Raw genomic sequence first — 27201 nt, forward strand, 5'->3', positions numbered from 1 at the left:
ACTGGGAGTGCTTGAAAATAAGGCGAAGGCAAGCTTTGGGCAGGGTATGAATGGCTCAGTTGAGCAAATCTTGCTCCTTGAGTTCAGAATGGTCTCAGTGGAACAACTACTCTTTGCTTTCTATCCAGTTACCCCGACAGAAAATCAAATGCAAGCATCTGCAGCCCACCTAGGAACATCATCCCAAAGGAAAATGGCCAAGCTACCTATCACAAGATCCTGGCATCTGGCAAAGTACCCTTCTGGTTTGTGGAACTCTTTCTTGCAGATGTGTCCTGCAGGACCCCTTGGAACAACTTTAATTAAGAGGCCGGGTAACATCGGAGAGCCACAATAGTGATTGTGCATCTCTCCATTCAAATGCCCTTCTACTCATCCCCTCGGGGGCTGGAAGATGCCAGTACAGTTTCAATGGCCAAGCAATCTTCCTGGCGTGACAGCGGGGTGGGGTGGGGGTGAGGAGCAGCGCTGTTTCTGCAACAAGACTCTTTATTTCAAATCAGCAATATAATCGCTAGGCTTGGAATTTCAGCAGCACGTTCTTGAAATCTCTTGCTCCTTATTTGACAAGCGTAGGAAGTCAAAAGCTGACAGATCCACAGCAAAGAATCTGAACCAAGCCTTTGATTGGGTGCTCAGTTAATCTAACAAATGGAGTTTCTCTGTGCAGAGCACTTAGCTGCATCCTAATCTCTCAGCTGACTGGCAGAAAAGGCGGTTGGCCTAGCCACCCCACCTTACCCATATCCTTAATTCTCAGCAATTTATTGACGCATGTTTACTCCCCTCCAACGGAGGTGGTCTGTTAGCACTCGGCTTATCTGTCAAGCTAACAATTCAATCCTCTTTGGAGCCCACACAAAAATCCAAGTGATTAAAATCATAAAAAGAGAGTGAGGTCTATGGTTTGGTTTTTCATCAAAGCTGAGCCATTTGTCTCCAACATGCGGGGCAAGTTTTGTTTGGTATTTATATCCACGCAATGTGCCTTCTCAGGGAGTGATGGGAGTGGTAGGAAGCAATAAATCATTTTAAAACACCCAGTCAAGTACAGCAGGTAGGACAGGATTGAAACATCAAGCAAAACAGAGAGAGGCAGAGCTTCTGGAAAATTGGGGGGGGGGGTGTTCCCCACAGAAAATTCAGCTTCTGCTGGCCGTGCAAGGCTGTGCCAAATTATAAGACAGAGCATGGCGCACCAGAATTTCTGGTACAACCTTACACCTTCCATCGCTGCCTCTGTTCTCCCTACATGCATCACCTTCCTTCACACTACTGTCAAAAGTCTAGTGACTTGAATCCTCTTATAGAAATTCATAGAAGAAAAGCTTCCTGTCCCCTCTTCCCCAATGCAGCCAGCTGTGACACCCCAAATGCCTCTGTGGAGGAACTGGGGTTCCTATTGAGTAAAGTGAGATGGGGAATGGGGGCATTTCTGGAAAGGAAGGAGAAGAGGAAGGGCCAGAACTTTGTGGTTGAGCTTTGCATGCAGAAGGTTCCAGGTTCAATTCCTGACATCTCCAGGTAGGACTGGGAATGTCAATACTGAACTAGATGGGTCAATGGTCTAATTCAGTGTAAGGCAGCTTCCTACACCCCATGGGAAACGTCCCTCCCATGAACTTCCTTAATTTGAGGAAGTCAATGTCATAATAATGGCACAATTACTGCATCCATCTAGCTATGTGCAGAGACCCTTGAACTCAGCCTTCCCCAACTTGGATGTTTTCGACTACAACTCCTATTAGCCTAAGCCAGCACTGCCACTGAATGGTTCAGAGTCTGGAACCTAGAATGTTCCAACTGGAAATTTATGGAGAAGCAGCACTATTTTCACCATCCATTTACTCATGCCCAGTGTATTTCAGGCCCTTGGTTGTCACCATGTGTCTCTGTTCCCCTGGCCATTTCATCCCAACACTGCCTTCCCATCCCCTTTTGCAGCCAGCAGGGGTATCTTCGCCCTTGTCCCCACCTTGCTTTCGTCTACCATAAAAGAACTAGCAAGCCAGCAGATGGGGGCCACAAAAATCCTGCCAACAGAAGGAGCCCAATGCAGCCTAAATCAAGACACTAAGTGAGCCCAGCATCCCTACACAGAGATCCATTGTTCATGGAGCCTCAGTAGCGGCCAAATATCCAGGGACCAGGGCATCTCTAGGAATGAGTTCTGAATAACTGGCCACTTTGTAGAAATTGCCGAGATAGACAGGGTTCCCCAAAGGTGACACACACTGCAGGGGGGTTCCTGGGCTAAGACTACAGCCCTGAGCAAAGCATACATCTGTAAAGGAGCTTTGAATGCAACCCATTCACACCATGACTTCCCCTCCTCATTTGCTGCTTGGAAGAAAGGCATGCCTGGAGACACGTACTGTTTGTCTTGAGCCTGGCGGGTTCGCTGTTCCGGCTGCCAGCCTGGTTTATTGCCTTGACGAGGAAGATATATCTCGTGCCACTCTGCAGCCCATGCACTGTGTAGTGATTCTGCTTGATGTTGGGGACGATCATCCAGCTGTCCATAGAATTGTAGAGGCCTGCAGGAGGGAGCACAGAGGATATCAGAAAAGGTCTGCAAAAGGCCCATTGAGACTAGCATCCTGCCTCCCACAAGGGGCGACAAGGTGGCTCTTGGAAGGAAGCAAGCAAGCAAGCAAGCACCAGATGCTCCTCAGCACTCATTCCCCAGCAACTGGAATTCCAAAGCATCCTCTCTCAGGATACAGAAGTTCCAATTAGCTAGAGAGGGACAGATCAACCAATTTCCGGACCATGTCAGTTTTTGCAGGTGTTCAACCGTTAAGTTATTTCTAACCTGTTTCCCACCCATCCCCATCCTGCTTTTAAGCCTGCACAAAAATGAGCATTTAAATGGCACACATTTTGCCCCAAAACGTGCATTTTGCACACATTTCTCCCTCAATGATACATTTAGCCTGCAAGATATGCATTTTGGAACACTTCGTTTTTGTTGTTTAAAAAACCTGATACCTGCATTGCAAAATGTGAAGAGTGCCTGCATTGTCAGTATGGGAAGTGTAGATTAAGGCTGGTTCACTTAAAAACATGGACCAAATTACATTATCACCAGCATCCCTACAGTTAGCTATCATGGCCACTGCCTGTTGCTGGAATCTTACCCCCCCCCCCCAATAAATCTGTCTAATCCGGAGAGTGGGCTAACATCTGGTAACAGAGACAGAAAGCAATGGAGGAGGCAAGTGCAAGGCAGGCTGGGAGTGCGCATCTTTTCAGTTGATTTAATCTCTTGTCTGGCAGGTTCAGAGGAGCCTGCAGGAGGGAGAGCAAAAGAAGCAGCAGAGAGTGGCTCATTTCATTATGCCATGGGAACTAAGCTCATTAAGGCCAAGCTGGCCCAGCCAAGAGGGCCGCTTGGTGGCCAAACGGGCTGGAGGTCACATCATTGGCAACCTGTTTTTCGTAACTCTTGCTTGAGAAGAAAACATGCAAGAGTTCTGGAGACGGATCAAAAAAACATTCCAGGGAGGGCTGCTGTTTCCATGCCCTGCTTGGGAGGCTGCCAGAAACATCTGGCTGGCTACTTTTGGAAACAGGATGCTGGCCTGATCTAGCAGGACAGTGAAGCATCTATGAAAGTCGGCAGGGAGATAACAAAGCCAAGAAGAAGATAAGATGTGCAGGCTAAATGCAGGAAGTGGATTATCTGGCTGTGCCTACAACCTGAAGGGCCCTGGAAGAAGTGCAGCAATAGGAGATAACAGCTGTATTATTAACTGCCTGGGTCAGCAGACCCAGCAATACTAATTTCTTCCTTCCTATTGTAACTCTGGATCATGTAACCCAGTGAGACCCAGAGGGTGATACAGCCATCAAGCAATGTATGCACCTAAAGGAATCCAAGATCTGGGTGAGTTCTTAGACACACACACACACACACACACACACAAAAGGGGACATGCAAAAAACGTACAAGATTTTTAACTGCAAAATGGAAATTTCAATACGATTTTTAAAAGCCTGTTTGTTTGTTTGTTTGTTTGTTTGTTTGTTTGTTTGTTTGTTTGTTTGTTTGTTTGTTTGTTTGTTTGTAAAAAGCAACATCTGCATCAGTAGTATCTTAGTGTTAGGCAGCAAAAGATCCAGTAGTAGCTTAATACTGATTTCCCTGTCAAAGGTAGAAATACTAATGATGTAGGTATCTTGAAAAGAGTGTGATTCTTCAATTCTATTCCTATTTATCTAGGATGGGGCTTAGCAGACATGATGCATAGGGTTGTACTGTATCTCCCTCTGTCCTCCTGGGCACAAAGGGATGAGTGCAGCGTCCTATGTAGAAGTGATGCTGCTCATACTTTCTCAAAGCAAAGGGATATGGGATAGACACGTTTGCTTTTCAGCCTGGGTGCAAAATTGTTTTTATCTAATTCCCAGAGCCTGTATCTAATTCCCAGAGGCATGGCTGCAGGAACTGTACATAAGTGAAGCACTTTATTCCTTAAGTTAAAGGTAAAGGTAAAGAGACCCCTGACCATTAGGTCCAGTCGTGATCGACTCTGGGGTTGCGGCGCTCATCTCGCTTTATTGGCCAAGGGAGCCGGCGTACAGCTTCCGGGTCATGTGGTTAGCATGACTAAGCTGTTTCTGGCGAACCAGAGCAGCGCACGGAAACGCTGTTTACCTTCCCGCCGGACCTATTTATCTACTTGCACTTTGACGTGCTTTCAAACTGCTAGGTGGGCAGGAGCTGGGACCGAACAATGGGAGCTCACCCCGGCACGGGGATTCAAACTGCCAACATTCCGATCGGCAAGCCCTAGGCTCTGTGGTTTACAGAGCGCCACCCACGTCCCATTCCTTAAATTAGGGTGGCATAAACACTCATGCAGGGGGTTTGAAAGGTTGCTGCAAATATAACCTGGGTTAATAATGAGAGGGTGTACAAGCTGGAAGAGTTCAGCCTTGGCAAGGAGACAAGCCTTAACCCAAAAGTAGGTAGTCCAAAGCTGTGTATTCAGATAACACAATGCTGGGCTCCAAAGCAGACTGGCAAACGCCCCTCTGTAGTCGTGATCCAGAACTGCTTTGTCCTATCTGGGAGGCAGTGCTTGTGTGGCAGAAAGGCCTGCATGGAAAAGTGCTGCTTTTGTCTAGCACAGCATTGCTCTGTGTAAAAGAAGAAAGTATTTCTAGAGAGACTTGATGTTTGCTAATGTGCGCCCACACCTAGGAACTGTAGTTTGTTAAGGATGTTGGGAACTGTAGCTCTGCAAGGCTTTAAACTACAGTTCCTAAGATGGTTTTGTTTTGTTTGTTTTTTTGAGGAGGGATATGCTTGAAATGTGATCTATATGTATGCTATGGGTATTAAAAGTTAATGGAGCTGCAACCCAATTATCGGAATGTTAACAGTTATATCAATTAAATTAGTTATCAATTAAATTGCACAAATTTGCACGCTAATAGAAACAATATTTCTGAAGTATTTTCTTTGTTTTCAGGTGGTGTGCATGTACGCCATGCATTGCTTTACAGGAGGCAGTTGCTCGTCTGGCAACAGCTGAGAGGTTGCCTCTAAAGATGGCACTAGCTATTTCCAGTTTTTATAAGCACTTGCTTAAAACATTTTTCTAAAGTCCCTGCTACTTGATTAAACGGGAACACCTTTTCAGCCATTCCAAAGGTTTTTTAAAAATTGATTAACCCAACTGGTAGGACACCGAAGTCCCTTGTTATATATTGGGTTTGAACTAGCTTTGCGGCTGGCTCTCTTGCAAAGATCAAGTAGTAAAACAATATAAAGGGGCAGATGTCGAATTCTGTTAAGGGATCTGCTTTTTTTAGTCAATTAGACTAGCTAATTAACAAACTGATAATTGTACACACCAGTGTGCCTGGAGTAAGCTTAGTGGCTCACAAAGGGGGTGGGGAGAGATTCATTGCCTTTCCTACAGTCCTGGCAGGGCAAGTCACAGCTTTAAGTGGAAACAAAGAACTTGACTTGGCTTGTGCGTATATTTTCTGAAAATTCTCACCAAGCCCTGCTGAGGTCCTCTTGGGGTTCTGTTGCAATATGACATGAGATTTCTCGGAGGGTGAAGCTGGGTTCCACAACAGTACCACCATTTTTTATTTTGCTCTAGGCTAGGAATTTGAAACCTGGGGGCTTCCAGATGCTGTTGACTACATTTCCCACCATCCCTGGCCATAGGATTGGCACACTAAGGGAGTTGCAATCCAATAACATCTGGAGGTTCACAGGTTCTCCATTCCTGCTCTACAAGGCTGTGGGCTCAAGAGACCCAACAGGAAATTTCACACAGGTAAGTGAGTGGCAGAGAAAGACGGAGTGCTCTGTTTCTTCCAGAGAGGCACAAGTTCCCCATCCCTACTCTAGGTCAGTCTTCCTCAACCTGGTGTCCTCCAGATGTTTTGGACTACAACTCCCATAAACCCCGACACCATGTCCAAGGGTCAGTTACAGATCATTCTCTGTGCCAGGCTGAGAAAAGCTACAGTGGCCAGAACCCTTAAAAAAAACAACTACAATTCCCAGGATTCACCATGATGGTTAAAGGTATGAGAGTGCTTTCATTGGTGTGGATATGACCCGAGCTTCAGAACAGGATGGAAAATGGGTTTCCTGGCCTGACAAGGTAGGTGACTGTGGTCAAAATTTGGGGCTACAGAAGTAGAGCAAAGTCAGCCAATAAAACAGTCCTGTAAATGGAACTACTGGCCATACTTTTTGCATACCTGCCTTTCTGCCTCCCCAGATACAGAGATCAAGACATGGAACCATAAGGTGCTAATTCCTTGCTCACAGGCTACACAGTATGTTAAGCGATGAGGCATTGGCAGCTGTCACTTGCAACCTCTTGTTAATCCCTTCCCTGCCAAACAAAGTTTCCGCAGGAGTAATTAGACAAGAGAGACAAGAGAGACGTTAGACAAGAGAGACGTTTTCTATAAGAATTGTGATGTGATTTGGGGAGAAAAAGTAAATCGATCCTATTATTATTAGCTGACTGTAAGCGCACCTCTAAATGGGCTGTAATGCATGCTTTCTGGTACAACTCCCTGAACGGCTGGTCTCCAGAGACTAGGTTTCATTACATGGAGTGATTCACTGGACCACCCACCACTGTGTACACGCAACAATTAAATTGGGTCGTCAACCCTTCAAGAAGCAGAGTGAAGAGCAGAACTTCAGACTCTTTCCTCTTCTTCATCTTTTCCCCCCTGGCTGCCTGGATTTGTGCTCCCTGGAACCTTATTGAAGCTTCTTCCAACCTCACACTTCCCCTCACTAACACACCCTCTCTGCTAAGGTTGCCTTGGGAGTGGCCAATCAACGGAACAGAAGGTATGCAATCTTCCCACTGGTGGAAAGAGAGAAAGGACAAGGAAAGCATAGAAGAGGGTCTGTTCATTCCCACAAGTTCCAAGTACGATCTGTTCCCAAATATTGTAACCATTATTTCCTCGCACTAAATTGGTGTACTGCTCTACAATGTTATGTCTGCACCACAATGGCCACATGCACACCATACAATTAAAGCATATTCCCACCCCCACCCCCAAAGGGAAGTGGTGCCAGGAATCGTGGGATTCTTTGGTGTATGCACAATGGATACCTAGTCAATGTTTCAGCCAGCCAGCCATGGATTACACACAAGCATTCAGGAAAAAACGGTACAGACATTTCAAGAATGTGCCATTTCAGAATGCAGATAGGAATTCACATGTTCAAACACTTCTCCATGTTGAACCTCTCCCTGAATACAGGAACATAGCAGATTGGGGTGAGGCTTCAACCATGTGGTTTACTCTACCTATATTCTAAAGCAATATATTATTTTGAGGACGACACTATATTAATTTCCTCCTGAACATCTGAACTGACTTTTTTTAAAAAAATAGTTTTTATTAAAGATTTTCTTGTATAACAAAGAAAGGAAAATACATATGGCGTCTTTTCACGTTATCTAAAGTGACTTTTAACTAGCAAATGAAAAGTTTGCTTGTTTGCTTAACGAAAAAGATTTTTAACTGGTGAGAGATAGGCAAGGAAGGGGAGGGATAAAAGGGATATGCAATAATAGAGTTTGAAGCTGGCTGTTCTGTGGACATGTTTCATTACCGATAAGCAACAACTGTCTTGGGAAATCAGCGTTCCTGCCCTAACTCCATCACATCCTGTTAACCTGCGGCTGCTACACTTCTCTGCCCAGCAGTTTAACTCCATTACTTTCTTGATGGGCTATCTTGGAGACAAACTATTACAGACCAGAAATAAAGCAAGCTACTCAGAGATTTGCCTTTACAATATTAAGTTTAAATTCTCACGAACAACACCATCTTCTTTCCACTCTGTAATCACAGTCATGCAATATTCTGGCCTTGCTAAGGGGCCGATTCACAATCAAATTGCTGTGCTGAGAGTCTTGAGTTGAGTGCAGAAGCCACTGAATGATGCCAGCTTCTCCAAGCGCCAACTGAACTGTGTTTACCACAACACCACTTTTCAGAAGCTCAGTGATGGTACAGAAGGCCCAGGTCAAACAGCAAGCCTCCGCCAAACCCTTTTCCATGTGTCAAACTTTGCATGCGCCCCCCTCAATCCACTTTCAACATGCTGATATTGTTGGGTGAATTTCCTCTGGTTTACACAGCACAGAACGTAGTTAGGAAAAAAAATATAGACAGCTTAATAAAGAATACCTCATGTGTTTTTAGGTTTGCTTCAGATATTTATTCTAGTCATGCAGTTGCTCTGCGGGCTTTGCTCAGAATTGATATCTTGTATAAAGCAGGAGAGACATGGCTCAAAGCCAGTTTTAACCATGGTAAGTAAAGATTCCCATAGGCAACCATGTTGAGCAGATAACCTTGAAGCAGATCCTGTCATCGGGACATTGAGGCTAAAGGTTTACTTGGTAGTCTTGCTAACACTCACCCTTATAGCCTGACCCAGGGCTTCCTCCAAGTTTATATACTCCAAACCTTTCAGTGTGTTTCCCCATCATCATCATCATCATCATCATCATCATCATCGCCACCACCAAAGGTTCACCCACACTTACTTTTTGCTGCATTTCTAGGCGCAGGTCTGGGTTTCCCAGGTCCATATCTAAGTGAGGTATGGTTTGTTGTTGGTTTTTTTTATCCCAGAACTTTCTCTGGGAAAACCTGTGTTTTACAACTGAATGAGAGCAAATGGAAATCAGGTTTTGAGTGGCTTGCTGTTGCTCCGATTCAGTGGCAAAACACAGCTTTTTTGCTCTAACTACTCAAACACAGCCCTGGAAAGCCTGGACCTTTGCCCAGGATGTACAGAGCAAAGCTAAGTGTGGCTGAGCAGCAGGACTTGAACTACTTAGGGGTGGGGGAGAGAAAGACTTTCCTACTTAAGATCCCTTGGGACGTCCTTTTTATTGTGCATTCATGATTATTTGTTTTCATGGTTGCATTGGGTCAGTTATACATGAAGCCACGTTTGATACTGTTCGTGCCTGCAAACGTTTTTGGGCTGCACATACAGTATTATTTCCAACTGGTGCATGCCACATAGCCTCCTGCTGAAATCCTGACACACTTCATTCCACAAATGTTGAGGGGTTTTGAGGGGGGCGGGGTTATTTCTGTTGTATTAGAGTTCAAGAGCCTCCTTCTAGATTATAATAATGTGGCAACACTGAGTAGTCACTTAAGAAAAAAATGTGGACATTCCAGTATAAATCCACCACTAATTTACTATTAGTCAATGGTACGTTGCAGAATATACCTACAGAAAAATCAGTCTGGAGGGGCCCTTAAAGAAAAGAGTCACACATATTCCATATACCCTTTCTCTCCTTAGGAATCCCCAGTCACTTACTGAATCTCTTACTGGACCTCTGTCATTTCAACAGCTGTTTGCTTCAGCAACAGCAGTCCTGACCTATCTCAGTTTTCTGAACTATAGCCTTGGTTGCTCTGGATCCAGTGGATTTGCAAAAGGTGTGAAAAGGTTAAAGTATAAAATACAGGAAAATACTGCAGGCCCATCTACAATGAGTTGAACTTCATGTCCAGGAAATAGATGCTAGCCGACAGCTACTTACTGATGAAGTTTGCCTGGCCAGTGAAGATGGTGTACTGGAGCTCATACGAGCTGACGCTGAACTCATCATCTGAGATCCAGTGGACAGTGATGGTGTCATGAGAGGCAGTGCAAAGCTCTTCACGAACCGATGGTGGGTTGGGTGCTGTGGGGGCAACAGTTGACATAAGAGGCAGAAAGTTAGCAGCTTCAGAGATGCCTTAAAGAAGTCATGTTAGCCACCAGAAAATATAAAAAGCACTAGAAATGGCGAAAAAATGTTAGAAGTGATCCACTTAGATTAAGTATGTTATTTGAACAGCCCATTGTAATCAATGAGTCAAAATTCAGGTGAGCAGTTTACTCTTGCAGATTGAGTTCACGGAAGACTTGTTCTGTCAGACTGCAACAGAAGCTAGTTTGGTATAGCACTGATTGGCTTGCAACCATTCCATAGCAAACCACCCCACCACCCCCGCTCTGCAACTCTTTTAACATAACTTTTCCTTTTTTAAAAAAATAAAATGATGGACAAACATTTAACAAAATACATGAAGGACTAAAATAAAATATAAGGGGTGTCCACAGGAAGTATATAGAGGTGGGGAGGAAAACAGAGGAGTAAACCATCATGATGGTGGGGGAAGAATGGGGCTGCCCTCTCAACAATTCTTCAGAAGGCTGCAGGTAGCTGGGAATTTTAAGTTCTCACAGGATGTCACTTTCATTCACAATGATAAAAAAGACTCATTTAAGCAATGCTGCTCTATGTAATTACATGCTCCTTTAATCAGTTAATTGACAGGCTCTTCAGCTTCTAAAGCTAGACATCTAATTTGCTTAAAGTTGTTTAACTGGCAGATTTCCAAACATATCATTTCCCCAAAGACCTTATCTTATGCCACTGTTACCTGTGATATGTGGGGATAACACAGGGCATTCAGACACCAGAGAAGAAAAATCCTAATGGCATCCTGTATGTCCTAATAGTTAAAAACAGAGCACAATGCCCTGGGAAGTTCTCCTGTGAAAGTCTTAGTGAAATGAACAAGAGCTGTGCCAGAGTACCATTGAGCAGACCGGCTTGTAGCTCAGTTTAACATGTGGAAGGTCCCATATTCAAGCTCTGGCATCTTCAGTTAAAAAAATAAACCCAAAATCAGATAGCAGGTGATATGAAAGACCCTCACCTGAAAACTTGGAAAGTTACTGTCAGCCAGAGGAGCAAATACTGCATAAGGTAGGCCAGGTATAATGTAATTCCTCTGTTCCCAAAAGATTGTGTCCTTGCCTCAGCATTGTCTGAATTTCTTAATAAAGGGGGTGAAGAATTTGGGGCTTCCCATATGGATTACTGCAATGCATTTCATGTGGGGCTTCCCTTGCACTTGACCCAGGAGCTGCAGTTAGTAAAGAACGCTGCAGCACAGTTGTTGAAGAGCAAGACCCTTTAACATCTGTGCTCAGAGACCTGCACTAGTTGCCTATTTGCTACTGAGCCAAGTTCAGTGTGTTACACTTGGTATATAAAGTCCTTAGGGAAGTGGGTGGCGCTGTGGTCTAAACCACTGAGCCTCTTGAACTTGCCGATCAGAAGGTCGGCGGTTCGAATCCGCACGAGGGGGTGAGCTCCCATTGCTCTGTCCCAGCTCCTGCCAACCTAGCAGTTTGAAAGCATGCCAGTGCAAGTAGATAAATAGGTACCACTGTGGCTGGAAGGTGAACGGCGTTTCCGTGCACTCTGGTTTCCGTCACAGTGTTCTCTTGCACCAGAAGCAGTTTAGTCATGCTGGCCACATGACCTGGAAAACTGTCTGTGGACAAATGCCGGCTCTCTCAGCCTGAAAGCAAGATGAGCGCCGCAACACCATAGTCACCTTTGACTGGACTTAACCATCCAGGGGTCCTTTACCTTTATATATACCATATTTTTTGCACTATAAGATGCACTTTTTTCCTGCTAAAAAGTAAGGGGAAATGTGTGTGCATCTTATGGAGCGAATACAGGCTGCGCAGCTATCGCTGAAGCCAGCAGAGCAAGAGCAAGAGCTGTGCAGCACCTCTTGTTGTGCTGGCTTGCCAGCAAAGCGGGATGAGGGATGGAAGGCGCTCCATAAGGGCTCCCTTCCATTCCTCCTCCCTCTTGCTCTTGCTCTGCTGGTTTCAGCAATAGCAGCGCAGTGCCTCTTCAGCGAAACGGGAGGAGGAATGGAAAGGAGCTCTTACGGAGCCCCTTCCATCCCTCATCCCGATTTGCTGGGAAGTCAGCAGAACAAGAGGCGCTGCGCAGCTCTTGCTCTGCTAGCTTCAGCGATAGCTGTGCAGCTTGCTCTGGCTTTTCAGGGAGGTGGGAGAAGGGACGGAGGGCAGCCCGTCAGTCCCTTCTCCCACCTCCCGGAAAAGCCAGCAAGAGCCACTCTATCTTTAAAGAGCTGCGCCGAGTGAGCGTGTCTACGGCTCTTTCTGGCTTTTCTTGTTTTCCTCCTCTAAAAAATAGGTGCATCTTATGATTGGGTGCATCTTATAGAGCGAAAAATATGGTATATATAAAGTCCTTAATAGCCTGGGACCAGATCACTTGCCTTACCCCATATATGCCACCTTGACCCCTTTGATCTGTAGAGCTGGCATTGTGACAGGTGCCACATAGTACTTTTTGTCTACCACATTGTCACCAGGCAGGCTTTATTTTCTGGCTTTCCCTGGATAATGCCAGCTCTCTTAGCCACTTGCTTCCTTTCCCAACCCCTCTTTGGTGGATCTACTACTATCCATTTAACTCCAGATATTAACACACTGCTTAATTTTCTCTGTCTGCAGCTTCAGTCCACTGGGAAATTTCACCAGAATCAATCCGTGGCCCCTTGCATAATGCGACAGATGGCTGGGAGGGCCTCCTGTCCACGAAAGACAGAGAAATCACATATTAAGGCTGAAACAATGAAATATGACTCAAGACATTTGGACATAATCAGGTTAATAAACTAATTAAAGCCAAGCTGTCCTGTCAAAACTTGTGTGTGAATGTGTGTGTTTTAATAAAAGGAATTTTAAAAAACCCAGATTTTTTTAATTGAAACCCTGGGATCAAGTCACATTCCTCTGCACTATGCCAATTTTTACATGCCCTGCTACAATAAACAATTGGATTTACAGACTGAGAGGCCTAAGGACTTCTGTAGAATTTCTCCTAAAAGATGCATGCTTCTAAGGGAGCCATAGAGAGGCTGCACTGACTAGCAGTGGCTCTTCAGTGTCTCAAGCAATGAGCCCTAGGAGATGTCTTTGACTGAATATGCGACATTCTGCATGCAAACAGGTGCTCTGTCAGTGAGCTATGGCCTTGGTCAATGTCCAACAGAATGAGGTGATATGGTAGACTGAGCACAGGCCCCCTCAGAGGCCCAGAGAGACCCGGGGCCACATACAGTTTTTGAGGCCCCTGATCATAATAAAAGCTTTTTTAAAAATGGCAGCACTTGAAAACAAAATAAGGCACCAAAAAATAGTAAATAGCTTGCTTACATAATCAGCTGATTGAGAAGACATGCTCATCACAATCTTGTGCCATTGGAAGTGACTTTTCAGATCAAAATTTAGAGACGTTTTTAGCTCTTTAATACGACAAATTCTACATCAGTTTAAAAAAAACATGTATGTTTTTTACCAAATTAAAATGTTTGCTTAAAGCATTTGCTCATATTTACAGTTCTAAGCTGACAGAACACATTATGTTTTAGCTTGATATGCATAAAAACAGGTTGCAAAACTTATTAAATCCCCCCACATTAAGAAGTGTCTAAGTTTGAGGACTCCTTTGAGGTTGAAACCTAGGACAAATGACCCTCTTGTCCCCCTTGAGTTGGCCCTAACTCTACCATCTCAAGATGAAAGTGAGGAAAGCCCCATTTTGAAATGCTCCTATCCAGAAACCCAGCACAGCAAGAAGAGGACTTTGCTTATATTCTACTTGCAGGAAGTATTATATGTAGGGAAGCATTCAAAAACATCATATGCCCACCCATCACCTCAAATGGATGCAGAACATTTGCATACGTGGACCAGGTCCTGCAGGCCTGGATAATGAACTTAAGTGGCACCTGCTGTTTGGAGTAAACATCACCCACCTACTCCATTTCTTGGCTAACAAATACAGCAAAGGTGTGTGGCTATGAAGCTGCTGATGTTACCAGCTCCGCAGGTAAGCAAGCCTCCTCTGCTTACCAGAAACCTATTGCTACTATGGCTGCCATGAAGCAGAACAGAGTCTCCTCTTAAGGACGAGTCAAAAGACATTGTTAGCCAGCCCCTGGGACTCTCTTTCTCTCTCCATTTGTGCTTGAGCCTGGTGGAAGGGAATCTTGCCCCCTTCCACAGGATTTCAAAACAAGCAGAAGACGAGTCAGATAACATTGTGTTCTGCACTGGTGGAATCAGAGCCCCCGTGAAATGCCAACTGAGCTGTAACATTGGTATTACCCAAAAAGCATAAGAAACAAATGATAAGGAAGCCATATCCTGCTCCCCAGCCCCCAAATTTCCACTGACAGGTTTACAAAGAAAGCAGGTCAAATTGGGAGCGGGGGGGGGGAAGTTTGGGGATGTGCGGAGGGTGAGCTGGGATTGCAGAATCGGCACAAACCTGTTAGATAATCCAGCCCCTCCAGCAGTTTCTTCTCTCTGGAAAAATCTAAAGCAAAGTTTTCAAAGGCATCATTTAAATTGATATCGGGTATCAAAACTTGAGAGGATGCTGTTGCCATGGCGACCCTGAAAGACAGAAGAGAGCATCAATATACATTAGGTGGTGTTTGTAACTCCCAGACGGCACTTTGATTTTTGATTAAAGAGCTGAAAACAGGCTGGCAGTGATATAACCACCAGCAGGAAGAGGAGGGGAGGAGAGACGCCCAGGCTTCAAATGCAGGACCTCAATTGCCCGTGCAAGAGTCTGGTAGCTGGAAGATTGTGTAATGAGCTCCCCTCCCCAATTCCCAAATCCTTCCTTGATCTCCACAAGAGCCATATGCATCCCATTCGCTTGGAGAGGTGGTAGAAATCAGAAGCCCTTGGAGGCTCAAATCCTCCAGATCAGTAACCATCACCTTTTCAGATCCTGGTACCACATTTAACTTCAACCTATAATACTTCACTTTTAATATTTTTACCCTACCTCCTTTGTGCTTCTCCTTCTCTCTCTCTCTCTACCACAATCTTTCCCACTGTTCCCCCATCTTTATGTCTCCCCTCCTCTCCTTCACTTAAAAACTTTATAAAAGAATATAAAAGAAGAGAGTGACCATGGTGGAACTCATCTTAGAGCAGGTTATGACCCAGTTTATTTAGGCATTTAGACTAGATGACTCTCAAAAGTTATAGCAATGTCAAATACTTGTCATGTTCCCTTCCCCACCAAGCTCCCAATACCTTAACCCTCACTATAGGATGTTTTGAATCCCTATATTTGAGCCCTAGCATTGACTACAGGGGGAGGGGCACCTTCCTTGCGTTCAGAAAGTCCTAGGCTCAACCCCCTGGCATTGCCAGTTAAAAAGGATCTCGAGTGCTGGCAAAGCATCTGCCTGGAGGCAGAGGAACCTACCACCAGTTAGAGTAGAATAACTTTTTCCAACTTGGTACCCTCTGATTATTATTTTTTACTACAATGCCCATCATTTCTGAGCACTGGTCATGCTGGTTGGAGCTGATGGGAATTGGAGTCCAACAGCCTCTGGAGGGTACCAGGCTAGGGAAGGCTGGAATAGATATTGCTGGATTTGATGGGCCAGTGCTCTGGGCTTCACACATAGGCTCCATCTGTGCTGAACATTTAAAGCTGCATGTGCTGCTTTAAACAGCCATGGCTTCCCTTCAAAGTATCCTGGGAACTGTTGTTGGTTAAGGGTGCTGAAAACTGCTAGGAAGCCCCTATTCCCCATCCCAGAACTACAATTCCCAGAGTTCCCTGGGAAGAGAGATTGATTGTTTAACTATCTGAGAACTGTAGCTCTGGGAGAGGAACAGGGGACTCCTGTCAACTCTCAGCATCCATAGCAGACTTCCCAGATTTATTTTTATTCTTTTGTGGGGGAAGAAGCCATGACTGTTTAAAGTGTTTGATACTGCTTTAAATGTATAGTGCAGATGAAGCCATATTTTACATCCAGGGCCTGGGACTGATTCAAGAGTGAACCATGTCTCAAACTAACCCATGCTTCAAAGAAGAACTGCAATCCAGTGGACAGCAAGAGTAGCCATCCCAAAATATGTGAACATATGAAGTTAGAAGGAAAAGGAACTCTCAGAGCATTTACCTTCTCACAACACAGGATAACTAAAAATCACTCCTATGTTCCAGGGGTATAAGGCAGGGTTTCCCTGTTCCCTAACAGCCTCCCAGAAGGTGTTGAGCCCCTATACCCTTTTTGTTTTTAGATACTACCCAGCGACTACTGTGGCTTGCTCATGGGATGACAGTGAAGAGTCTGATCCTCTTTGGCAGCAATCAGCCTAGCATATTCGCACTAGCGCTTGCGGTCTCTTTCCCTGGCCTGATGGGGGGATGGCCCACTTCTGCATTCTCTCTGATCTCTTTGGCGTTTTGACACTGCTGCAAAAGCAGCTCCCACTCCAAGCTGTTAATCTGGCCGAGCTGGAGGCGCTCTCGTGTACTTAAAGAAAGTTCACATTAAATCTGTAAATAATTGAAAGCAACAAAACCCAAAACTCCTCCTTCCCTTGTGTGATAGAGTCTGGGGGGAAAGGAGAAGAACTGAAAGTAAACCGAAGTGCTTGAAAAGATTCAAGGTCATGTACAGACATCCATGCAAAGGTGGATACCTGCCCAGAGGAGCCCTCTACTGCCACTGGAGGAAACTCTTGTTGCTATAGTAAGGATCACTAACACTAGTGCCTGCCCTCTATGCAGCTTCCTCCCTATCCTTCTTCAGATTCAGTCCTTTATTTCTCTAGCAAACAGATGAAATCCGCCAGGGCCCCTGGGGGAGGTAGTCTCTGGTGGGTCTCCTCTGCTGTCATTGGGCCTGGGTGGGTCTTGTGGGACACGTAAAGGGTGGTTAGATGTAGCTGCCTGATGCTACTGAGTTCTGGGCCATTGGGGGGCAGGGCAGGCAACCAGCGGTGAGTCCTGGCAGCTGCCCAAGGATGGCATGTGCTGATGCTGGTTCTGAATCCCTCAAAAGAACACCTGCAGCTGCAGCTGTCATCCCAAGACCATTGTGCTTTGAACCCTAAGAAAAGCTTTAGGCCCTGGGGCAGGCAGATGAAACACAAACATTGAGGCCGCCGTCACCCAAACAGCTGCTTTCAGTTTTAACGGATCTTGAGCATTGCTTTAATTCCTGTGACATTCTGTCTGAGGCACTGGGTCAAGGTGAGGAGACAGCAGGAGTATGGGATTCTCATTAAATCAACCATTAAATCCTGAATCGATTTGCAAATACCTGCCAGATCCTGCCACTTCCACTCCCTCCATCTGTGGTGGTTCCATCCACAGAAAAGGGGCTGTAGGCTCAGTGTTTGAGTGCATATTTTTCATGTAGAAGGTCCCTAGTTTGATCCTTGGTCAACTCAGGTAGTGCTGAGAAAAACCCCGTCTTGAAACTCTAGACTAAGAGCAGCCAACATGGTGCCTGATCACAGGCTAAGTATCTTCAACCTTTTCAGACCCACTTTTAACACAAATGTCCACTTGGGGACCCATTTCTTAATCCTTTGCCATATATCTGTAGGGTGCTAGTGCTCTTGTTGCGACCCACCTTGGATCAGGCCGCAACCCACTAGTGCAGCGGTTCTCAACCTGTGGGTCCCCAGATGTTGTTGGACTACAACTCCCATCATCCCTGAGCTCTGGCTTTGCTAGCTAGGGGTGATGGGAATTGTATTTCAACAACATCTGGGGACACACAGGTTGAGAAAGGCTGCACTAGTGGGTCCCAACCCACCAGGGGAAGACCAGTGTCATAGGCCAAGCCAGCTGAGACTGATGGAAGTTGTGGCTGTATTTGATTTTTATTTTATTTATTAGATTTATATACTGCCCAAAGATCCCAGGGTGGTGTTCAATACTAGCCTCGCCAGCTGGGGCTGATGGGAACTGCATTCCAGTAACATTTGCAGACCAATACACTGGTTATCCCTGCCCTAGGCCCTGTGTACTGAACTAGATAAATTAGTGGTCTGACTTGAGGTAAAGACTATTTCTATGTTCAACAAGAGGGACAAAGCTCACTGGTAGAGCATGTGGGCATTATTTTGTGGACCAGATAGGTCTGCATGCTGTCCCAATCATTTTAAGAAGTAAAAGGCCATACCTCTCTGCCACGTTCTTTGCTGTCTGCAGGAACCGTGCGTGGTCATTCTCCTTCAGGATGTGGTCAGCCTGGTTGATGAGGACAGTCGACCGCTCCAGGCACTGCCGGCAATTGGCTACCTGCTGGGCCAGCTTCCTCAGCTTCATCACCTTGGAGAAATGGGCAGACGGGGAAAAAACAACAGGTTTTGCTGAAGAAACAACTGAAGCCTCATTAGTGCACAGGGAAGCAGGCAGGTGACATTCAAAGGCAGTGGCTTATATCACTGAAATACTGGCAAGCTCATCAAAAGTAAAAACCATGGGGTGGGGAGAGAGAAATGAAGTGACCTCACAAGGGAGGTTGCAGAATGAACAAGCAGATGAAAAGAACTACCATGGGAAGAGGGGAAGTATTGTGGTATCCCCAGGCAAGGTCTTTCTCTGTGAGGAATTTAGGCCTTGGAGGCCCTGCTGGAAAGAACAGCTCTTAGAGGCTCTGAGGATATCCACATCTATATGCTTGGAATCAGAATAGGCCACCTCAGCCCCCTGCTGCTCACTCAGTGTTCATCTCTCCAGCATCTTCAATGGCAATGCAAGTCAATAGGACCAAAATTGTATAGGACACAGCTACTCCACCACTGGAAACCAACAAGAAGAAATACATTGAAATGGTTGCTGTATAAAACTGGTTTCCTTTGCCCATTTCATGCCAAGCTTAAGGCCAAAGAAAACATGGAACTATTCATGCACCTAAGAACCCCCACCTCACACTTGCTATTTACATTAAAAATAAAGCAGTTCAAGTGATTGCTAATTGTGTGAATGGTACCACATCCTAGTCTAGCCTTCTGCCAGCCTGTTCAGACTGACTGACCTTCAAGTTTCATCCTTCCTTGGCTGCCTTAAGCTCAAGCAACGTAGCTGGATCTCTATCGTTTTGTCTCTCCCTTTTAGGCTGTGTCTTCTGTGTTAATTATTCATTGTGCTCAATTAATTATGTACATGTGCCCAGAGGCAGCTGCACATGAAGTCCATTTCAAGGAAATATGGTTTAAAAAGAGAAAAGTTCTGGACACACACCTGCTGGAAAATAGCTACAGGTGCACATACACCGCATGATTTTTTTAAAAAAGTACTGACACTAGAAAGTGGACAAAGGTTGGACATGAGCTGCCCAGTCATGTCCCTGGGAGACAAACATGATAATTCTCTTCCTGCTGCAAAAGAACTCTTGTCCCATTCATACAGCAGAGCCAGTGTAGCACATTGGTCAGAGGGCTGGGCTTGGAACAGTGGAGACACAGCTTCAAAATCACCCCTTGGTCATGAAGATTCCTGGGTGGCCTTGGGCCAGTCACTACTATCGCGTATGCCACTTTCAGCTCCTTGAAGGAAAAAGCAGGATCTAAAACAGGTGGAGAAGCTATTTCAGCCCATGGTCTGCATTTCCTTATGCAAACTTTTCCAGTGTCCTCATATCAATGGTGGGCAGGATGAGAACTGCCCTACACCCTCCCTTTCTTACACACGCATGCCCCCTCCCCATTCAATTATTTCTCTTGTCCCCTTCTCTCAATAAATCCATCCTAATGCTGTCTATTTTTCAGACTGCAGTAGCGGCTGGAAAGTCTGAATGCTGAAAAGGGATGTGCTGCTTGACCCACACAGATGGCTTGTTCTGATTCCCTCCCCTGAATTATTTGGGTACTTCTGTGTGCCGTGCAGAGCCCAACCAAGCCCAAATGACAGCAGCTCTCAGCGCTCTTCCTTGTCAGCTTCTAAATCAGAGCTGGAGTAGCTGCCCTGGGGCAGCCTGTCAGTTTGAAGCCCTTCTCTGACAAGTGAAGGGAAGATGGCAGAGCCCCCACCGGTGATGGGCAGAAATGCTGCAGTATTTCTCCCTCCCATCCTCCCCGCCCCACCGTCTCTCTGGATGCCTGTCACTTCCATCAAGAAAGGGTATAATTAACCCCTACCCTGATGCCAACCTCATCACCAGCAATCCATTCCAAGGATGCACTTCCGCTGCACTGATCCAGCCTTCTCTCCTCCTTTTTTTGCAATCTCCTGTTCAGGAATTTACATTCAGGTACCCAACGTTTTCAGGACGCAGGTGGCGCTGTGGGTTAAAGCCTCAGCGCCTAGGACTTGCCGATCGAAAGGTCGGCGGTTCGAATCCCTGCGGCGGGGTGCGCTCCTGTCGCTTGGTCCCAGCGCCTGCCAACCTAGCAGTTCGAAAGCACCTCCGGGTGCAAGTAGATAAATAGGGACCGCTTACCAGCGGGAAGGTAAACGGCGTTTCCGTGTGCGGCTCTGGCTTGCCAGAGCAGCGATGTCACGCTGGCCACGTGACCCGGAAGTGTCTCCGGACAGCGCTGGCCCCTGGCCTCTTAAGTGAGATGGGCGCACAACCCCAGAGTCTGTCAAGACTGGCCCGTACGGGCAGGGGTACCTTTACCTTTTACCTTTACCCAACGTTTGCTAAAGCAAGAATGAACCACCAACATTTCCAACTTCAGAAGAGTAAAGGGCAAGAAAGCATGCTATATCCGATCCTTCCTCACCAGTCCTCAAGGGGCCCACCCTGTAACAAGAAATGCTGTCCACCTATTACAGCAGGTGGGGAACCTCTGACCCAAGGGTCATATGTGGTGCTCCAGGCCTCTCTACTCAGCCCCTGGGGCTCTCTGCTGGTCACACTCCTTACACAGCCTCACTCTAGATGCTCCAAGAGTGTTTTTGCCTGGCTGGAATGTGTCCTTGAACACTGATCATGCCTCATGCTTACCTGGATGGAAGTATGAGAGTCTGAGAGGTATGTATGGGTGTGCATACAAAACCCATGACTTTTGCATGGCTGGAATGTAGTCTGCTGTATAGAGGCAAGAAGCGCATCTATTGCCCTGCTTTTACTGCTGGCTCCAGATAATGGTCATGGGGGGAAACAGCCCTCAGAACAGAAAAGGTTTCCCAGCCCTGAATTATAGAGAATGAAATCCCCAATGCAACAGTAGCACAATACATTTTTTAGGCTGAATAAGTATGTCACAAAACAGTGAACAGACTTTAGAATTCACAAATATGCCACCATCACATTGTGATAGTTTATTGTCTAGCCTGAAAAAGAGTGCTGCTGAACTCAAAACTTGCTTAAGTGTCTGGCTCTGATAAAAGAACCAACGAGTGCTGTTTTTGGATTAGCTCTAAAAACAGAGATGGGGAACTTGTGGCTGTGCAGATGCTGCAGGAATACAATTCCCACCATTCTGACTACTGGCTATGCTGGGGCCTATTGTTTATGCAGAGGTAGCTGTTAGCGCACAAGTCATGGTTGGAGGCTCAATAAATCCAATGGGCGGGGGGCAGGGAGCTAGAAAACCAACAACTAAAATGTCAAGAAGCATTTAGTACGGGGAGAGGAATAAATAATATAAGGGGGAATACATTAAACAATTGATTAAACACTAAAATCACAAACACCCAAAGAGTGCAGGCAACACATAAACTAAGAATCTTACACAGATGTAGAATTTAAGTGGGGAAACCTCAAATCTGTGAACTTTTTCTAGGCAAAATAGCCCTGAAGCCAACAGACTCGGGTTCGACCTAGAGAAACTTCCAAATTACAGTTCAGCTTTTGTAAAGGTCTCATCTGGTTTGACTCTCTCTTCTCACACACATCAAAAGAACAGAGGTTGAACTATATCGAAACCAGGAATAAACCACCACCAAGACATGGCACCAGTGTTAAAAGACCTGCTACTGGGCTCCATTCAAGGTTCTTGTACCAGTGTACTAAGTCCTGAACAACTTAGACCAGGATATCTTAAGGGCTGTTGTAATTAAAACTGGAATATAAATTCTTTAAATAAATAGATTTGCCTATGATGATGATGATGGATGGGACCAAACCTTTGTTTTTACTGCATGGGTTCATCCCACAGTTTCAACTTCCAGTTCAAAACAGGGACCATACTACCGGGGAATTCTAAGATGTGATTAAATAAATAAGCAAGCCTCACACGCTGCCTGAATCCTTCTCTTTCAGAGTGAAGGATGCATGGAAGCAGGCACAGGTTGTGCTGATAGCGGATGTGCTCTGGGATCGAGCTGTGTTCACACCAGATGACAAGTTTGATTTATGACTGATATTTCTGCCATTACTTTGGCCTGGGGTAACAGTGCTGCCCAGTAATAGCCCTGCCAAACTCAACTAGCAAGAATTTCATACATGCAGAGTCACTGGCTGTTAAGTCAGAGCTGTCTTGTTCGAGCTCTGAGATGGAATGAACGCTGGTGTCAAATGCGCTGTGAATTCGTAACTGCGTACTGCAACACCCCTGGAGGGTTACGGAGGAAGCAGCACAATGGCAGGCTCCCAAGAAAATGCTTGCTGGCCACAGGACCGTACGTCCTCCACCACTGCAATGCATTCCAGCTCAGCAACAGCACATGCAGTGATGGTTTTCTTCCTGGAAGAGCAATTCCTTTGTAGGAAGGAAGTTGCCGTATCAATGCCTGGCACCTCCAGTTTGAAAAAAGGACTGGAAGGAAGGTGATTGGGAGGACCTCTGCTGGACAGCTACTGTCAGTCACTGTAGGCAACCCTGGGCTGGATGGACAAAATAGTCTAGTGTGGTATAAGGAGAAGACTGAATTTACAGGGAGCAGGGCTGTACTTAAGAGCTTGGGCTTTCCTTTCCTAGGATATGACCTATTTTATATCCTGCAGCCATCCCAGCTTGAAGGTGCCTTTGCATTAGCAATCACCACTGGAACCACTACTGAATGTTGTCTCTACTACAATAGGGTTCCAATGATTTTTTTGGGGGGGTGTGCAGCTCCTCTTTCTGAGATGACAGAATGGGGAGGAAAAAACCAAAGCTAGCTAAGTGCAGAGGTGCAGAGCAATTAATGCCTTTCCCATCTCCTTGCTGCCACGCTCTGCTCCTGCCAATCTTCCCCTGCTCACCTTCATTCATCATTACTGGAAATGTCAAAGCCGATGCCAAGCAGGAGCGAGAGGGAGTGAGAGAGACGCTCATTCCAGCTAGCAGCAGGCAGACCAGAACTTCAAATGGTTGTTTGCACAAGGAAATGACTCTCCTGCTGGGATTTAATGGGCTGATGGATGGTTCGTTTATGCCCAGACTCATCAAGAAAACGATCAGAAGGAAAGAAGGGGGAAAGGAGGGCTTCCAAAAAGCAGAGGCTGCAAACACCTGGCATGGTGAGGAGGTGAGTGGCACAGTGCCCAGCTCTCCCTCCTCCTCAGAGTTGGGTTGCTGGGCAGGGAAGGCCCTGCAAGAAAGGTAACAGGGGCAGAAGCAAGAGTTTTTGCCTTGTCATTTCTGGAGCATCATAGGATTAAGTGTTGGACATTGCAAAGTTCAGTCTTCTAAGAATCGAGGTGCAGATTCCTCACTAAAAGGCAGCTTCTTAACTCAGCAAGTTGCTACTCAAATCAAAGCCAAAGCACATTAACCCCCAACCAATCTCTCACTCTGGTTTTTTTTTTTTTCCTTTGCACCATCTTCACATATCAGAGCTATTTTGCTATGAAACACTACTCAGGATCAACCAGCAATCTCACTGAGCCTCTTGGGATTGCCGATCAGAAGGTTGACAGTTCGAATCCCCACAATGGGGTGAGCTCCCGTTGCTCGGTCCCTGCTCCTGCCAACCTAGCAGTTTGAAAGCACGTCAAAGTGCAAGTAGGTAAATAGGTACCGCTCCGGCAGGAAGGTAAATGGCGTTTTCATGCACTGCTCTGGTTTTGCCAGAAGCGGTTTAGTCATGCCGGCCACATGAACCAGAAGCTGTCTGCGGACAAATGACGGCTCCCTCAGCCAGTAATGCGAGATGAGGGCCACAACCCCAGAGTCGTTTGCGACTGGACTTAACGGTCAGGGGTCCCTTTATCTTTACCCAAGGCCATGTTGATGTATGCATTCCCAGCTAAAAGGCAACATAAAAATCCTGTGCCAACTCTGTCCCCCACCCCACCCCAGCTGAATTCTGCAACTTGGATAAATTATGCATTTTTTTCTTAATTCTTTTAAGACTTTATTTAATTCATTTTGGCTTTGCTAGTCATGGCAGGGAGATAATAATGGGAGCTGAAGCCTAGCTCATGACCATTGTCAATCTTATTTAGCCAACTCTCTGGCTCCTGAGATTCTACTGGAAATTCACATGTAATTTCAATCAAATCTTTGCATTCATAAGGAGAGAGAGTGTGTGTGTGTGTGTGTGTGTGTAGATATAGATATAGATGATATAGATATAGATATGAGAGAAAGTGATGAGAGAAAAAAACAGAGTTCTTTTCCAATACACAATCTGCAATTTTTGGGTACTGTCTATATAATTAGGGGACACACACACACACACACACACACACACACACACACACCCCTCTGCTCAAGGCCTCTAAAAGCACTGTCCATGGTGGGGGGAACAACCTGTGGCAGGGCTTTTATGTTCCTCTCCTCATCCTTGTCATAAATTCACAATTTTAGACTCTGCAACATATGAGGTGTAATGTCCACCCAATATTGCACAAGGATTAAAGGAAGAATAAGATGTTTCATGGACTGTAAGCAGCTACTCTTCTATGAAGAAAGGGGTCCTGTGCACTTAATTAATAAATATGCACCTTCTTTCTTTCTTTGACTTGCAGCCCACTCCATCACAATGGGTTGATGTGGGTCTCAGAATGCTCACTATTTGCTACCTCAACCCACCCTTATCTCTGGCCATCAAAGGCAAGTTTGATAGAAAAGATCTGCTTCCCTAAATATGAGTCTGAAATGCTGTGTACACACCATATATTTAAAGAATCCTGGGAACTGTATTTTTTTTTAAAATAACTCTGTTATTGGTAAACTACAGCCCCCAGGATTCTTTGGGGGAATCCATGTATGGTGTATCTTCTTCTTTGGCGATCACTCATAGCCAAGTAAGATTGTCTTCCCTGAAAAAAAGTCTTAACCATGTGTTCGTAAATGACTGTGGAGGTCAATTCTGGATAATGAATACACAGCCTTTTATTCCCATCTCAGTGGGAAATTTCGAAAGATATACAGCCACTGAAAAATAAAGAAATTAATTACACAAGCAAATGGTTCACAGAATTAAGGGTGACGTAACAGGTCATACCAGAGTGCAGAGGGGCAACAGTAAATTAGGCAGCATGGTCCTACCTTTGTCTCTTTGATCTTGACGGCAATCACTTGCTTGCGCTGACGGATGATCTCCATTAGCTCGTCACACTCCTCCATCAGTTTGGCCTCATGCATGGCTGTGTTCACCTAGCCGAAAAACAAGCCAAATGGGAAGAATGGAACAGGATTTTGTTTCTCATCTTCATGGAGCAAATGCTTCAAGGAAGAAAGCCTTGACTTCAGGTGTTATCCAATGCACTCATTCTATTAGCGCAAGGATTTATGCTTGCTGAGCAGAACTTTCACCCACTCTCCAAATCTGCTCCATAGGATTGGTATTGGGGAACCAGAACAGACTGGTTGTGTGCCTGTACAGGGATAGGAAGTTCCACTGCACAAGTGTGAATCATTGTTGATTTGGTCTTCTGCTAGAGTCACAGTCTTTTGGTTAGAGGTCATCAGCAGCATAAATATGGATCTGGATACCTCCTTCATATTTAGAGCTTATCCACACTTACAATTTGCCCTGCTACTTTCAGGCACATGTCCATGCTTAAAAGTTCTGTGTCTGAGCATTGTTCCTTTTTTGCCCTGGAACTTTCCCTGTGAAAACCTGTTCTTTAGCGCTCAATCGAAACAAATGTCAATTTGGGTTTTCTGCAGATTGCCATTTGCACTGACTGAGATTTAAAGAGCGAGTTTCCATGGTAAAAGCTCTGGAGGGGGAAAAAAAGGGTACTCAGACACGGAGCTTTAAAGTGCAGATTGTGCCTGGAAAGAGTGGAGGGAAGGTAACTGGGCATAAGTCCTTACAGATGTTACTACACTACTGAGTTACATACCAGTCCTTTGGAACTTGTCTTCCAAGGGACTGGCTTCTAAGAGCACTCATGGTCTAACATCTAACCATTAAAGATAACAAGAAAGAGCCTACTGCTGTGATTGTGCAGTGCACAGAGGACAGGACTCAGCTGGCAGCATATGAGGAGGTGACCTTCTGTAAACACAAGAAAATAGGAAGATATATGGACTTCTTATACAAAGCTATTTGCTTGAATGTCTGAGTACTGGGGTGGGGTGGGCCACCAGCCATTCCCTCCATTCTCCCCCTAACTCGCATGCATAGTACACATTGTCTTGATTTATTCAGTTTGTATTTTTTGACTGCAATTGTTTCTGTTTCCTTTTTGGAAAATTCAGTTTAAAACTATTAATAAAAAGGGGGAGAAATCCTTGTGCCAATGGAATGAGTTACTTAGTGCTACATGGGATAAAGTCTCTTCCTCCCACTTTTTGGAATGGATGGACAAACAGACAGCTAGGGAAACAAACAGCCTACATAAGCCTTGGCTTGCCACTGACGCATCACCACAAAAGGGGAATATATCAATAGGACAAAAGAGTGTGTACATTTGGATGATATTTGCATGTATTTATTTTAAATGTATTGATGCAAATTTAGAAGAATTATAATTTAAATAGAAATACAACATATCTCACCATATTGGCGAAGATTTTGACCAGGTGACCTGTTTTGCTTGCTCAGTTTGCTGTCCAGGTGCTGTTGATCGAGAACTTCAAGACTCTTTATTTTTAAACCAGATTTGGAGCAGACTGCTCTTCAAACAGAGGACTGTCCTCAATAAAGCAGGACT

The 27201-nt window shown here is 45.3% G+C and overlaps 1 protein-coding gene across 1 annotated transcript in view; it reads right to left on the bottom strand.

The window, feature by feature from the left end:
- Window positions 1–27201, bottom strand: part of MID2 (midline 2) — a 200211-nt gene that overhangs the window by 13828 nt on the left and 159182 nt on the right. Inside the window, exons 4-8 of the mRNA XM_079962328.1 lie at window positions 25586–25693; window positions 18397–18545; window positions 14706–14833; window positions 10086–10229; window positions 2376–2537 (exon numbers count right to left, since the gene is read on the bottom strand). Coding sequence (XP_079818454.1) covers window positions 2376–2537; window positions 10086–10229; window positions 14706–14833; window positions 18397–18545; window positions 25586–25693 — 691 coding nt within the window. The remainder of the gene's footprint in view (window positions 1–2375; window positions 2538–10085; window positions 10230–14705; window positions 14834–18396; window positions 18546–25585; window positions 25694–27201) is intronic.

The sequence above is a fragment of the Podarcis cretensis genome, assembly GCF_951804945.1.
Source record: "Podarcis cretensis genome assembly, chromosome: Z".
In the NCBI taxonomy this organism is placed as follows: domain Eukaryota; kingdom Metazoa; phylum Chordata; class Lepidosauria; order Squamata; family Lacertidae; genus Podarcis; species Podarcis cretensis.